The 14,487-nt window shown below is 47.3% G+C and overlaps 1 protein-coding gene across 2 annotated transcripts in view; it reads right to left on the minus strand.

Moving 5' to 3' along the window:
* Positions 1–4,077: 4,077 nt before the first annotated feature.
* Positions 4,078–14,487, minus strand: part of glg1a (golgi glycoprotein 1a) — a 105,070-nt gene continuing 94,660 nt past the window's right edge. Inside the window, exons 21-27 of one of the 2 annotated variants that reach the window (XM_079501711.1) lie at positions 13,069–13,192; positions 12,358–12,500; positions 10,527–10,628; positions 9,554–9,661; positions 9,112–9,232; positions 8,159–8,265; positions 4,078–5,711 (exon numbers count right to left, since the gene is read on the minus strand). In XM_079501711.1, the coding sequence (XP_079357837.1) occupies positions 5,544–5,711; positions 8,159–8,265; positions 9,112–9,232; positions 9,554–9,661; positions 10,527–10,628; positions 12,358–12,500; positions 13,069–13,192 (873 nt within the window). In that variant the 3' untranslated portion in view covers positions 4,078–5,543. The remainder of the gene's footprint in view (positions 5,712–8,158; positions 8,266–9,111; positions 9,233–9,553; positions 9,662–10,526; positions 10,629–12,357; positions 12,501–13,068; positions 13,193–14,487) is intronic. The other variant, XM_079501712.1, reaches the window with a different exon arrangement.

The raw sequence follows: 14,487 nt of genomic DNA on the forward strand, positions 1-14,487 counted from the left end.
TTTTTGCATTGATCTCAACCCTTATGTACCTTAACTTCTCTTCGGATTCTGTCAAACAACATCAAGGACCACCATGGTTTAACACTGATCTGCAAGCTCATGGCGCGGCACTCCGTGCCGTGATACGAGCTTGTAGATCTGCTTTTTGTTGTTGAAAATATGGCGCAAATCTTTGAATATATCTTTCAGAGTGAACGTTTTTTTAACTCAAATCTTTGCTTCTGGGGGGAGGGTCCCTGGAACAACATATTTGATTGGCGGAAGGCCCCTCTCTATCCTGATTGGATGACGGCTGGGCCACCTTAGCCAAAAACGAAACCTACGGTTTTTTTTGACCCCCAGGGGTCAACTGGGGCCAGGGAGGAACTCCTTATATGGTCAGCACACTCTATAGTAGGGAGGAATATCACAACGAAACGTTAAATCACTGAATATACCTTTAAGTGAAAAGTAGACGACCTATGAGTAGATTGGCACATTTTTTGCCGATCACTCTTGTACAATGAAGTAGGGCATCCACTTCTGAAAACATGTTGAAATATGCAAGGTGTCGGGCTGCCGACGACATAATGAAAACTAGAATTGGGGGGGGGGGGGGGAGGCTTAGGGGGGGCTTTTGGAAATGTTAAAAAGGAAGCCAGTGTTTAAAGAACTGAGACAGCATCACCAGTGTCCCCATTGTAGGACCAATGGGAGTGGACCGTTTGTTTCGGACCGTCAATTGACACGGAAGAGTGGACGCCTGAACAGAGGCTGTGGAGGATTCTAGACTGCTATAGCGTCGACATTGACCCATTCTGGGACGGGAACCCCTTTTGGTGTTTTTAAAGCATTATGTTATGCTTTAGCTGTTGAAAAATAGCAGATCTACAAGCTCGTAGCGCGCCACTCGGTGGCGCGCTACGAGCTTGTAGGTCTGCTATTTTTTGAAAAAATCGCGAAAATGCGGCACAAATCAGGCCTAAATGGGTTAAGAGCCTCATTTATTCTGTACCGTGTCACGCCGTTGGCATCGTACCGCGACCACATATTGTAACCGTAACGCTGTATAGAGGATAGGCAGTATGTACTGTATACTTTTTCCCTGAAACTTTTCCACAACTTTTCCAAAAGTGTTTCACCCCATTTAACAGGCATAATATACTGTAGCAATCATAATGGTTCAATAATAATAATAACATTGATGAGCCTCTCACACCAGGTGTGCCATCGACGCGCCAAGCATCGACAGACTCGAGCGAAGGTATCGCGTGACAAAAAGAACAGCTCTCTGGTTAACGTTACTCACGGTGCAACGTCTCGCCAGCGTGTACACAGCGTTGTGTTTTGGGCAGCAAATTTTGATTTTAGTTTTAGTCATAGTCTCTTGAAATTTAGTTTTAGTCACATTTTAGTGTTAGTCCAGTTTCAGTCGACTAAATATAAGATTTTAGTCGACTTAAATCTAGTTGATTTAGTCGACCAAAATGTGTTTCGACAGGCCTCGATGTCATTGCAATGGCAGATTTTGCCATGCTGAAAATAGCAGATGTACAAACTGGCTCTCTTGTCCATGAGTCCCTTCCTAACGTTTTAGTTTTTATCCGTTGACGAAATTGTCAATACATTTTATTCATCATAGCTTAAGTTTCCATTTAGTTTCCCCGTCAGTGAAAAAAGGTAGTCAACGAACATTTTCCGTCTTAGTTTTAGTCGACGAAAACAACACTTCTTGTACATCGATTGTTTTTGTCACACGGTGGGGGTCCTGTGGCCGCACTCACGCAGCTCGGCAGCACAGCACCATGTCACATACTGTGGTATTTCATGTAATGTAACTAATGTTCGACGAAAACAAACGTATAGCCAAACATTTTCCGAAAACATTTCATTCATTCCAAACCTCTTGCGGGCCGTGGGGATTGCCCCTGCCTTTAACCCATTCAGGCCCGACGTCGAAATGTAAAAAAAAAGTTTTCTAAATCACGACAATTTTCTGAAAGATTTGAGGCACATTTTAACGATTTTTCAAAAATAGCAGACCTACAAGTTCATAGCGCGCCACTCGGTGGCGCGCTATGAGCTTGTAGATCTGCTATTTTTCCAATATCGTTAAAATGTAAATTATAACAATGTATGTAACCACCAAAAGGGGTTCCCGCTCAAAATGGGTTAATTGCGGTCGGCGCGCCAAGCCGCCTAGCCGACACAAATTAGGCTCTTAAATCCTCGAAGACTTTCGTAAACCAGAATCCTAGTTCGACTCTGGGGCCAGATTTTCCCTTTCGGCCGACACCAAATCTCTTCACCATACGTTTGGCTACGGTCCTCCACCCCCCCCCCCCCTCCTCCACCCCCCCCAGAATAATGGCAGCAAAAGGACCATATAATATTACGCATTATGTGTATAGATTAGAACAGCATGAGCGGCTGCTGATAACGGAACAACACCTCCTCTACACCGTCGGCGATGTGAGCGAGCGGACGGACGGGCGAAATCTCATTAAGACTACCACGTGTTTCAACGAGGCCGTCCTGACGTACCGCGAGCGTGCAGCGCCCCCCCCCCCCCCCCCCCCCCCCCCCCCGGGTCCGCTTATCCAGCTCCTATAGGTTCAGCTGTCTCTCGCCACGTAAGAACAGGGTTAGCGATTGTGCAATTAAGCATTCCCTCACAGAACCATGCGAGTTCAATTTCGGGCACATTGCGTAGACATTACCGTATGGCAGTGTGTGTGTGTGTGTGTGTGTGTGTGTGTGTGTGGGGGGGGGGGGGGTTCTGCGTGGGGCAGATACACTGCTGATTGTGAATGTGGTTTGTGGCTCGATGGAGGGCAGTATAAAACAGCCCGTCCGGCTGGCAGTCCCATGGCAAAGAAAACTAAACGCAACTATTAAAGAAAAAAAACAAACAAACAAAATAATAAACAGTAATACGCATATCGGGGCAGCTGGAACAAAACATGCGCAACCCGAAAACCCTCGACAACGCTTGGTTGGTCTTCTTTTGTTCAGAATAGTCTCTGTCTGGTCAGGAAACCTCGTATGTGCAAGCTGGAAACACGGCGGCCGCAAAACGGAACCGCTACTTTGAATGCTCGTGTGACGCTGCGGTGTAGTGTGGTTACGTACGGCGGGAAAAATAACACGCACTCACACACACAAAAAGTTCAAATATGGAGACACGAGGTTTCTGCCCGACAACGATTACACACACACACACACACACACACACACACACACACACACACACACACACACACACACACACACACACACACACACACACACACACACACACACACACACACACACACACACACACACACACACACACACACACACACACACACACACACACACACACACACACACACACACACACACACACACACACACACACACACACACACACACAGTGTGGAAGAAGGGATACCCAAAGCGCTAACCTAAACCAATAAATAATGCTTTGTGTGTGTGTGTGTGCGCACCGCCAGCTCTGTAATGCACAAGTGTGTGTGTGTGTGTGTTTGTGTGTGCACGCGCGCTTGTATTACTGCATTAGTGAGGACGTTAATGCCCACCACAAGTATAGCAGGATTTCAGAAACGCACATTGGAGGGACCGTTTTAGGATTGGGACATTTAGAGGTTATAGGTCCAAAGTAAACCGAACCTCTAGATGTCGAATCCTGACATTCTGTGGGTTGTAAAAACAGCCGGAATATATATACGGTAGTACGGTAGAATATATATACGGTAGTACGGTAGAATATATATACGGTAGTACGGCAGAATATATATACGGTAGTACGGTAGAATATATATATATACGGTAGAATATATATACGGTAGTACGGTAGAATATATATATATACGGTAGTACGGTAGAATATATATACGGTAGTACGGTAGAATATATATACGGTAGTACGGCAGAATATATATACGGTAGTACGGTAGAATATATATATATACGGTAGAATATATATACGGTAGTACGGTAGAATATATATATATACGGTAGTACGGTAGAATATATATACGGTAGTACGGTAGAATATATATACGGTAGTACGGTAGAATATATATACGGTAGTACGGTAGAATATATATACGGTAGTACGGTAGAATATATATACGGTAGTACGGTAGAATATATATACGGTAGTACGGTAGAATATATATACGGTAGTACGGTAGAATATATATACGGTAGTACGGTAGAATATATATACGGTAGTACGGTAGAATATATATACGGTAGTACGGTAGAATATATATACGGTAGTACGGTAGAATATACGGCTCACAGTGCCACGCATTGTGAGCGTATATAGACCACGTTCTAAAATGTTAATGTCCACACAATATACAGTAATACAACACGTGCGTGCGTGTGTGTGTGTGCGCGATGTGGGCACGAGTGTCCGTGTGCGCATATGGGGGTTATGTGGGGTTCGGTGGGCGGGTTTTTGCTGTTGCCGTCTTTCCCCCCAAAAAGCAGTTTTTCCCCCTCCCTGTTTTTGTTTTTTTTTGGAGGGGGGGAGGGGGGTGAAAAAGCACAGAGAAGAAGCCCAACCAGCAGAAGCAGCAGTGAGCGACCTTCACACGACCTCCTGGACAGACCGACCGACCGACCGATGGACGGACGACCTTCAGGGAGAGGGAGGTCATGTGACCTCCTGGAGAATCCTGGCGTGGTGGGTGGGGCGGGGGTTCTGGAGGGGTGGAGTCAGCATAGTCACGACAGGGAGGCGTGTCCACTCGCACACCACCAGCCAGCAAGCTGGGAGAATACCCGAGCCCCGGGGAGAGGGGGGAGGGGAGGGGCGCCGGGCCGGCGGTTTTGTGGATGTTTTAGGAAGGGATGGGGGGGGGGGGGGGCTGGGGGTTCTGGGAAAGAGAGAGGTACTCCCACCAGGGACACCACTGCACCACCTCCCGACCAAAAAAAAACTAAACATGGACCGACCGACCCCCGTCCCCCCCCCCTCCTCGCCTCCCGGTTGTAGGAGCACAACAGTCAGTTCAGGAAGGAAATCAAACTACAGAAAAAAAAGCTAAGGAGGAGGAAGGGATGAGAGGGGAGGGGCCGGGAAGCAAGCGAGCGAGGGAGGTGCTTTGTACACGGGAGGGAGGGGGGGGGGGGGTGGGCGGTGCCAGGCAGTAGAGAGTTCTTCTTCTGCAAGTTTTTACGTCATCGGTTCTCTCTCCGTTCCGGGAAGCTTTTTGTGAGTTTTTCGGTGTCGTTTTGGTTCCCCCTCCCCCCTCCCCCTCCCTCTCCGGTGGTGTGGTGTGGTTGACGGTGGTGGTCTCTCTCTCCCTCTCTCTCTCTGGTGGTGTGGTGTGGTTGACGGTGGTGGTCTCTCTCCCTCTCTGGTGGTGTGGTGTGGTTGACGGTGGTGGTCTCTCTCCCTCTCTGGTGGTGTGGTGTGGTTGACGGTGGTGGTCTCTCTCTCCCTCTCTCTCTCTGGTGGTGTGGTGTGGTTGACGGTGGTGGTCTCTCTCCCTCTCTCTCTCTGGTGGTGTGGTGTGGTGTGGTTGACGGTGGTGGTGGTCTCTCTACCGGTCCTTCAGCTCCTGCGTGACGCGCTTGGTGATGCGGCCGCACAGCAGCCCCATGAGGAACAGCAGCGCCACCCCCATGCCGATCATGGCCAGGATGTAGTTCTTGGACGGCGAGGTCATCACCTGCATGGCCAGGTCCGAGAAGCCTTCCGCCGGCGCCACCTGGAGGCAGCACAGGGAGAGGGGAGAGGTCAACACGCTGAGCTGACAATCTCATCATGGCTGAATTGTGGGTCATTGAGTTGACAATGTGTTTAACCCATTTAGTCCTGACCTCGAAATTTAAAAAAAAAATCCAGTTTTCTGAAAGAAATATTTTCACGATTTTTCAAAAATAGCAGACCTACAAGCTCGTAGCGCGCCACTCGGTGGCGCGCTACGAGCTTGTAGATCTGCTATTTTTCAATAGCTAAATTATAACAATGTTTAAAACACCAAAAGGGGTTCCCGCCCAAAATGGGTTAAAACCCATTTCGACCTGAGGTCGATTCTACAAATGGCTTCTAAATCCTGACAGTTTTCTGAACAACCTCATGTTTCTATGTCAGTGGTGCTCAAACCTTTTCAAGGACCCCAAAAAATGATATGTAATTGGCCGCCGACCCCCATCTGGAAATATGTTGTCCTATGTGGACACGCCCACCAGTTCATTAAGTATGCGTGAGTTTAACCTTAGCACCACCCACCTAATCCAGTCTTTCCGCCTCCTACTTTAAGACCACCCACCTGTCCTAGTCCCTCCCCCTCTTTACCAAAAGGACTGCCCAATTGTTTACAAAATGGCAGAGGGATTGCAGATTGGTGAGATTCAGCCATATACGTTTGAACCAGATTCTGGTTCAGATGAAGGACAAGGAGGTAATGGTGGGGTGGCCTAGCCTGGCTAATAAGCCAGACCGAATCAGCCATTGGCAAAAAAAAATTGCCTGCCGGCGGATTACGGTCTGGAGAGGCTCAATTGTACGCCCATTTCCTACACCAGAGAACTGGTGTGGCCAATCGGGACACGGTATGCAATATGGGCGGGCTTTGGTACAGTGACGTTCAATGGTTGAGACCTTTGACTGACAGTAGCTCTGACCAATTGCGTCAAAGAGAAAATGTTTGAACCCGCCCCCCGGGAAACAAGATCCATACACAGCATCTCCAGACTCAAATACCACACGACAGTGTGATTTGAGTCTGGCTTATTATCCAGGCTAGGGGTGGCCATCATCTGTAATGGGTGTGGCCGTAGCCACTCCAACTGTTTTATTGGGGAATTTCACCTGGAGACCTACATTTGACAAATAATTTGTCATCACTTTATGATCGGAATGGAAGAATAGATGTGTATATTGCAGAGATGGCTGCACACATTTGCTTCTAGCATTTCCCCAAAGTTCCCTCCTTACAGCCCGTCTAATTGTCTGTACCTACTGTACAGCAACACAGCTCTGGACAGACAGGTAATTCCTAAATAGGAATAGGGTATAATTAATATTAAAATAATGGTATAATTGCTTGCAAGACAATGACTATCCATTACATCAGGGACATCATTCATTTAGCATCACTGCACACATTTTTACTACAATGTGTGTGTGTATTCCTTCAACCTGACATTCATTTTACTACAATGTGTGTGTATTCCTTCAACCTGACATTCATTTTACTACAATGTGTGTGTATTCCTTCAACCTGACATTCATTTTACTACAATGCGTGTGTATTCCTTCAACCTGACATTCATTTTACTACAATGCGTGTGTATTCCTTCAACCTGACATTCATTTTACTACAATGTGTGTGTATTCCTTCAACCTGACATTCCCATTTGAAATGGTAAATGGTGCATTTATATAGCGCCTTTATCCAAGGCGCTTTACATAGATTGTGCATTACATTCACCCATTCACACACACATTCATACACCGATTGCGGCGGAAGCCATGCAAGGCACCAACCAGCACATCGGGAGAAATTTGGGGTTCAGTGTCTTGCTCAAGGACACTTCGACATGTACACAGGAGGAGCCGGGATTCGAACCGCCGACCCATGGATCATTGGACGACCTGCTCTACCTCTTGAGCCACAGTCGCCCTTTATTTAATTTAACTAGGCTATGTATAATTTCCATAGTCTACATCCCCTGACTTGGAAAAGGAAATGGAAGCTACAGCATATTACAGTATACGCATAAAAGTAAAACATCCAACTATATGCTCTCATATTATGTGCGTTCATTTAGAGCATTCTACACCATTGTCCTCCCTTGATAATACACTTCTGCCCAGTGCCCACACACAGGCACAGATAATTCGCCTTTTATTATGTGTGTGTGGACATAAATCAATTGTTAACCCATTTTGGGCGGGAACCCCTTTTGGTGTAAGCATTATGTTATAATTTAGCTATTGAAAAATAGCAGATCTACAAGCTCATAGCGCGCCACCGAGTGGCGCGCTACGAGCTTGTAGGTCTGCTATTTTTGAAAAATCGAAGAACGACTGACATAGAAACATAGCTTTTTCAGAAAACTGTCAGGATTTAGAAGACATTTATAGAATCGTTCCCAGGTCAAAATGGGTTAAACTGTGTGTGTGTGTGCGTGCACCGTATCCTCTGACCTTGGCAGCGTAGCTCCACATGTCGATGCGGTCCTGCAGTCTCTTCTTACATTCCGGCTGCAGACGAACCCGCTTGTCCTGCAGCGCCTCCATCAGACACGACATCTCTGAGGAAACGGAAAGACACGTAGATACCAAGTAGGCATCGATTTAAGCAGAGTGGTCAACAAAAGGAGTGAGGAAATCAAGAAGGCAATTACATTGTTTTCAATTTGTTTGGAAAAGGCAATTACTTTAGTTGCCCTTCTTATCTACATCATTATATCCACTTAAAAGACGCCGGCAACGTCCTTACTTTGTTGTCCTAAGAATCTTTAAAGAGATTGGATGAAGGTCATTCTTAACCTGACTCCGCCAGATGGGGCAGCAGAGAGTACACTGGGTTCCCCCCTCCTGCTCCCATCTGGGAACTCTCAGGCAGACTTGATGCCCGGCCACAAAACGGCCTGGCCAATCAGCAGCAGCTTCTAGCAGCTTCTAGCAGCAGCTTCTAGCTTCTAGCTGCTGCTGATTGGCCAGGCCGTTTTGTGGCCGCGCATCAAGTCTGCCTGAGAGTTCCCAGATGGGAGCAGGAGGGGAGAACCCAGTGTACCCTCTGCTGCCCCATCTGGCGGAGTCAGGTTAGGTCATTCTGCCACAAAGCTCAATCTGACTGGAATAATCTATTTTAGATTCATTACATCCTTGTGGCGCTTCAGGACTCGGCTACATTCACATCTTGATTTGACTTGTTTATGCTTCTAAACTGACTGTAGACTTGTAAGGATATATATATACACACATCGGGGTCTTCTTGGTGCGGAATGCCTTTTTGTGTTTTTGCCCCGTTTTTGCTTTTAAACCGTGTAGCACTATGTACATGTTTTTATGGGACGCCCTTGCTGCCCTGCTGCATCTCAAGTGGAATGGAATTCAGAAATCTGAAGTGTGTGTGTGTGTGCGCGCCAACGTACGGCGCCCTCGCCCCGGCGGGATGGCGGCACAGTGGTGTTTGATGTCCAGGGCGCAGGCCGTGTGGAGGACGGGATCCACGAAGATGTCCGCCTTGCTCTCCTTCAGCATGTTCAGCACCTCCTGCAAAGGAGACCAGCACACGCATGGTTAATAACACCTCCTGCAAGGAGACCACCACGAAGCTCTGGTGAAAATGTTTTTTTATGTGGTGAATTCAGAGAAAGAACAGAAGGTGTTAAGACAAGTGTAGGAGGGGTCTAACGTCAGCCCACGTAGAACAGGAAGAGAGTGCAGCAACAACACTGCATGGACTAACCTGTCATATCATCTACAACAGATGTAAACTAAAACTAAAACAAATCTCGCGATTGAATAAGAGTTCTAGCGGTTGATCCACCCGGACGGTAAATCAGAGAGAGAACAGAAGGTGTTCATGTGGACCTTCTTGCAGCCGTCCAGCTTGACCTTCAGCAGGTTGACTTTCAGACACTCCTCCACCTGACCAGTCTGCTCCTGGGCCGCTGCTTCCTCCGGGCACAGGCGAGAGATCTGAGCGCACGCACACACGGACACACACAGCCACACACAGACACACACACATTTAGTTATTCTTACACAAAGGCAAATTATTCTTAAACATAAGGCACTTTCAGAGTTCTTTCATGTCCAAGATTGCTACATTTGTCATTTCATTTCTGGCGCTGTGAGCCAAATGTTGTCCATATGGACCCCGGCTCCTAATTGCAGCACATGTATCGGTCGTGCTGCGGTTTTTTTCTTCTTTTTTTTTTTCTGGAAATAATTGGCGAAACAAAAGATAATGTTCTATTAATAATATGGAAGCAAATAAAGAAAACGGGACAGGACAACAGCACAACGTTAGGAAAGGCAAAAACGGAACCTGAAATGAACTGGGGAAAACTTTCAAGTGACCCAGTGGAAACTGCCGAGACTCTAAAAACATGATTTTATTGGGTCAGTCAGTGTCCAGTACTGTTGCACAGAGTTTCATCACACCAGTGTGGAGGATGCTGCAGCCTCTCTGTCGGACAGAAACCTTGAATCTCCATATTTTAACTTTTCCAGTTTTTTCGTTAGTTAACCTATTTTAGACCTGAGGACAATTCTACAAATGTCTTCTAAATCTTGACAGATTTCTGAAAAACTCATGTTTCTGCGTCAGTCGTTCTCAAACGGTCCTTGACATGTTCATGTCAAGGACCCCCCCTGGAACAAAATATTTTGAGATGGGAGTCGGCGGCCAAATATATAACATTCTGGGGGTCCTTGAGATGAAAAGGTTTGAGAACCACTGACATAGAAACACAGGTTTTTTTTTTTTTTTTTTTTTTTAGAAAACTCATGATTTGGAAGATATGTAGAATGAGGTTTTGGGGGTGGTGGACCTCCTCACCTCCTCGGTGCAGTGGATCTGGAGCTGGGGGTCTAACCGGTAGTCCAGGGCTGACTCCTGCAGGATCACCCTGATCTGGTCCTCACAGTCTGGGGAGAGACGCTGAGGGGAGAGAGAGACAGAGAGAGAGAGAGGCAGAGACAGCGAGAGACAGAGATAGACACAGGTCAGCACGCAACGCCTACTATACACAGCAATGTAGGAAAAAAATACAAAAAACGGGTCCCATAAAAATGTGTACGGCGACCCACAGATGGGTCCCCGAGCCAGTGTTTGAGACCCAGTGGTATAATACGGTATTCCCTCTTCCAGTCTCCATTCACCTAGCCCCGCCTCCTGCCACGTCTGCTCTAGAGGGGCGGGGTCTCCATTCACCTAGCCCCGCCTCCTGCCACGTCTGCTCTAGAGGGGCGGGGTCTCCATTCACCTAGCCCCGCCTCCTGCCACGTCTGCTCTAGAGGGGCGTGGTCTCCATTCACCTAGACCCGCCCCCTGCCACTGTGATGTCTGCTCTAGAGGGGCGGGGTCTCCATTCACCTAGCCCCGCCCCCTGCCACTGTGGCGTCTGCTCTAGAGGGGCGGGGTCTCCATTCACCTAGCCCCGCCCCCTGCCACTGTGATGTCTGCTCTAGAGGGGCGGGGTCTCCATTCATCTAGCCCCGCCCCCTGCCACTGTGATGTCTGTTCTAGAGGGGCGGGGTCTCCATTCACCTAGCCCCGCCCCCTGCCACTGTGACGTCTGCTCTAGAGGGGCGGGGTCTCCATTCACCTAGGCCCGCCCCCTGCCACTGTGATGTCAGCTCTAGAGGGGCGGGGTCTCCATTCACCTAGCCCCGCCCCCTGCCACTGTGGCGTCTGCTCTAGAGGGGCGGGGTCTCCATTCACCTAGCCCCGCCCCCTGGCATGTCTGCTCTAGAGGGGTGGGGTCTCCATTCACCTAGCCCCGCCCCCTGCCACGTCTGCTCTAGAGGGGCAGGGTCTCCATTCACCTAGCCCCGCCCCCTGCCACTGTGACGTCTGCTCTAGAGGGTTGTGTGTGTGTGTGTGTGTGTGTGTGTGTGAGTACCTGGCCAGCGTATTTGAGTTTCGGCAGGAGATGACTTGGCCCTCCAGTGTGTGTGTGTGTGTGTGTGTGTGTGTGAGTACCTGGTCAGCGTATTTGAGTTTCAGGCAGGAGATGACCTGGCCCTCCAGTGTGTGTGTGTGTGGGTGTGTGTACCTGGTCAGCGTATTTGAGTTTCAGGCAGGAGATGACCTGGCCCTCCAGTGTGTGTGTGTGTGGGTGTGTGTACCTGGTCAGCGTATTTGAGTTTCAGGCAGGAGATGACCTGGCCCTCCAGTGTGTGTGTGTGTGTGTGTGTGGGTGTGTGTACCTGGTCAGCGTATTTGAGTTTCAGGCAGGAGATGACCTGGCCCTCCAGTGTGTGTGTGTGTGTGTGTGTGGGTGTGTGTACCTGGTCAGCGTATTTGAGTTTCAGGCAGGAGATGACCTGGCCCTCCAGTGTGTGTGTGTGTGTGTGTGAGTACCTGGTCAGCGTATTTGAGCTTCAGGCAGGAGATGACCTGGCCCTCCAGTGTGTGTGTGTGTGTGTGTGTGTGTGTGTGAGTACCTGGTCAGCATATTTGAGCTTCAGGCAGGAGATGACCTGGCCCTCCAGTGTGTGTGTGTGTGTGTGTGTGTACCTGGTCAGCGTATTTGAGCTTCAGGCAGGAGATGACCTGGCCCTCCAGTGTGTGTGTGTGTGTGTGTGTGAGTACCTGGTCAGCGTATTTGAGCTTCAGGCAGGAGATGACCTGGCCCTCCAGTGTGTGTGTGTGTGTGTGTGAGTACCTGGTCAGCGTATTTGAGCTTCAGGCAGGAGATGACCTGGCCCTCCAGTTCGCTGTCTCCTGCTGCCTTGTTGAGGATGCCCTGACAGAATTTAGGAATATCTGCTTTACACGACTTCCTCAGCACCGGGTTTAACCTGTAGTCTGTAGCGCACGCACACACACACACACACACACACGCACGTGCACGCACAGATTTTCATAATCGATTAATTGGTCGATTATGGAAATGATTAATCACATTATTTATGGCACTTATTTAGCAATTGCAATAAATAAAGATGAATAAGTCATACAAAAATACATACTTGATAAGATTTTGCACCCCTAGTTAGGAGTGAAGAGATTGCAGCAGTGATTTTGTGTGCGTGTGTGTTAATGTGTACCTGTGTTGTGCGTTAGGTGTGTGTGGGTGTGTGTGTGTGTGTGCACGAACATACCAGTGTTCTGTGTGTGTGTGTGTTAATGTGTACCTGTGTTGTGCGTTAGGTGTGTGTGTGTGTGTGTGTGTGTGTGTGCGTACACACCAGTGTTCTGTGTTCTGTGTGTGTGTGTGTGTGCGTACACACCAGTGTTCTGTGTGTGTGTGCGTACACACCAGTGTTCTGTGTTCTGTGTGTGCGTGCGTACACACCAGTGTTCTGTGTGTGTGCGCGCGTGCGTGTGTACACACCAGTGTTCTGTGTGTGTGTGTGTGTGCGTGCGTACACACCAGTGTTCTGTGTGATCTGTCTCTTGGTGATCATCTGTTTACACTTGGGGTCCATCAGTTCACTGTTCTTGTTCTGCTTCAGACACTGCAGCACATTCTTACTGTCTGCCTCCGTGCAGAAGCGCTGAAACACACACACACACACACACACACACACCACACATACACACACACACGTTACACACAGACCTTCATGGATACACACACACACACACACTCATGAGTCGTACGACTGTGTCAAGTGCCGAAAATATCTGAGCTGGTACTTTGGGATATGTTTGGCATGTGACACCCTCGTACGACAAGCTATAAATCAGGCTTAGAGGGATGTTCCGCGTTCAAAACATGTCTGGGGGTCAATCTTAACGTCAACTCAGGCTTTTTGGGAACACCCCGAAGGTTTTTTTTTTTAAGTTGCTCGATTCAGTGTGTAGATATTTGGTATATTTAATTTTTTTATCAGACACGGAATCCCTTCCTATACAAACCCATTGCTAGCTTCAAACTCTATTTATATCAGGCCTGACGTCGAAATAAAAAAAAACGTTGTTCTAAATCATGATGGTTTCTGAAATTCCTATGTTTCTATATCAGTGGTGCTCAATATGTCATGTCAAGGACCCCACAAATTATATGTAATTGGCCACCGACCCCCATCTGAATATATGTTCCAGTGACCCCCCCCAGAAGCAAAGATTCGAGATAAAAACGACTCTGTAACAATATATATATATTCAAAGATTTGAGGCAGATTTTTTAAGATTTTTCAAAAATAGCAGATCTACAAGCTCGTAGCGCGGCACGCTATGAGCTTATATATCTGCTATTTTTCAACAGCTACATTTTTAAATAATATTGTTAAAACACCAAAAGGGGTTCCCGCCCAGAATGGGTTAACCATGGCGGACACGTGTCCCTGGTTCTGCCGTCTTTCTAATACGTGATTTTTCAATTAGGTTTTACATTTATTCACTTTATTGTAGTTTTATTGATTTAGTTTTCCGCCCAAAATCCTGATAGTATAATGTGTGTGTGTGTGTGTGTATATATATGTATATATATATATATATATATATGTATATATGTATATATATATATATACCTATTTTATATACCTATTTTTTTATTTTTTATTTTCTTCATCTTTTTGTATGCATTTGATTTATTACCATGTGTTGTGCTTGCTTACTGTAAATCGCTCTGGATTAAGAGCGTCTGCTAAATGCATAAATTGCAATACAATTAACCCATTTTGACCTGAGATCAGATTCTATAAATGTCTTCTACATCCTGGCAGTTTTCTGAAAAAGCTATGTTTCTATGTCAGTCATTCTTCGATTTTTCAAAAATAGCAGACCTACAAGCTCGTAGCGCGCCACTCGGTGGCGCGCTATGAGCTTGTAGATCTGCTATTTTTCA

The sequence above is a fragment of the Electrona antarctica genome, assembly GCF_951216825.1.
Source record: "Electrona antarctica genome assembly, chromosome: 5".
In the NCBI taxonomy this organism is placed as follows: Eukaryota; Metazoa; Chordata; class Actinopteri; order Myctophiformes; family Myctophidae; genus Electrona; species Electrona antarctica.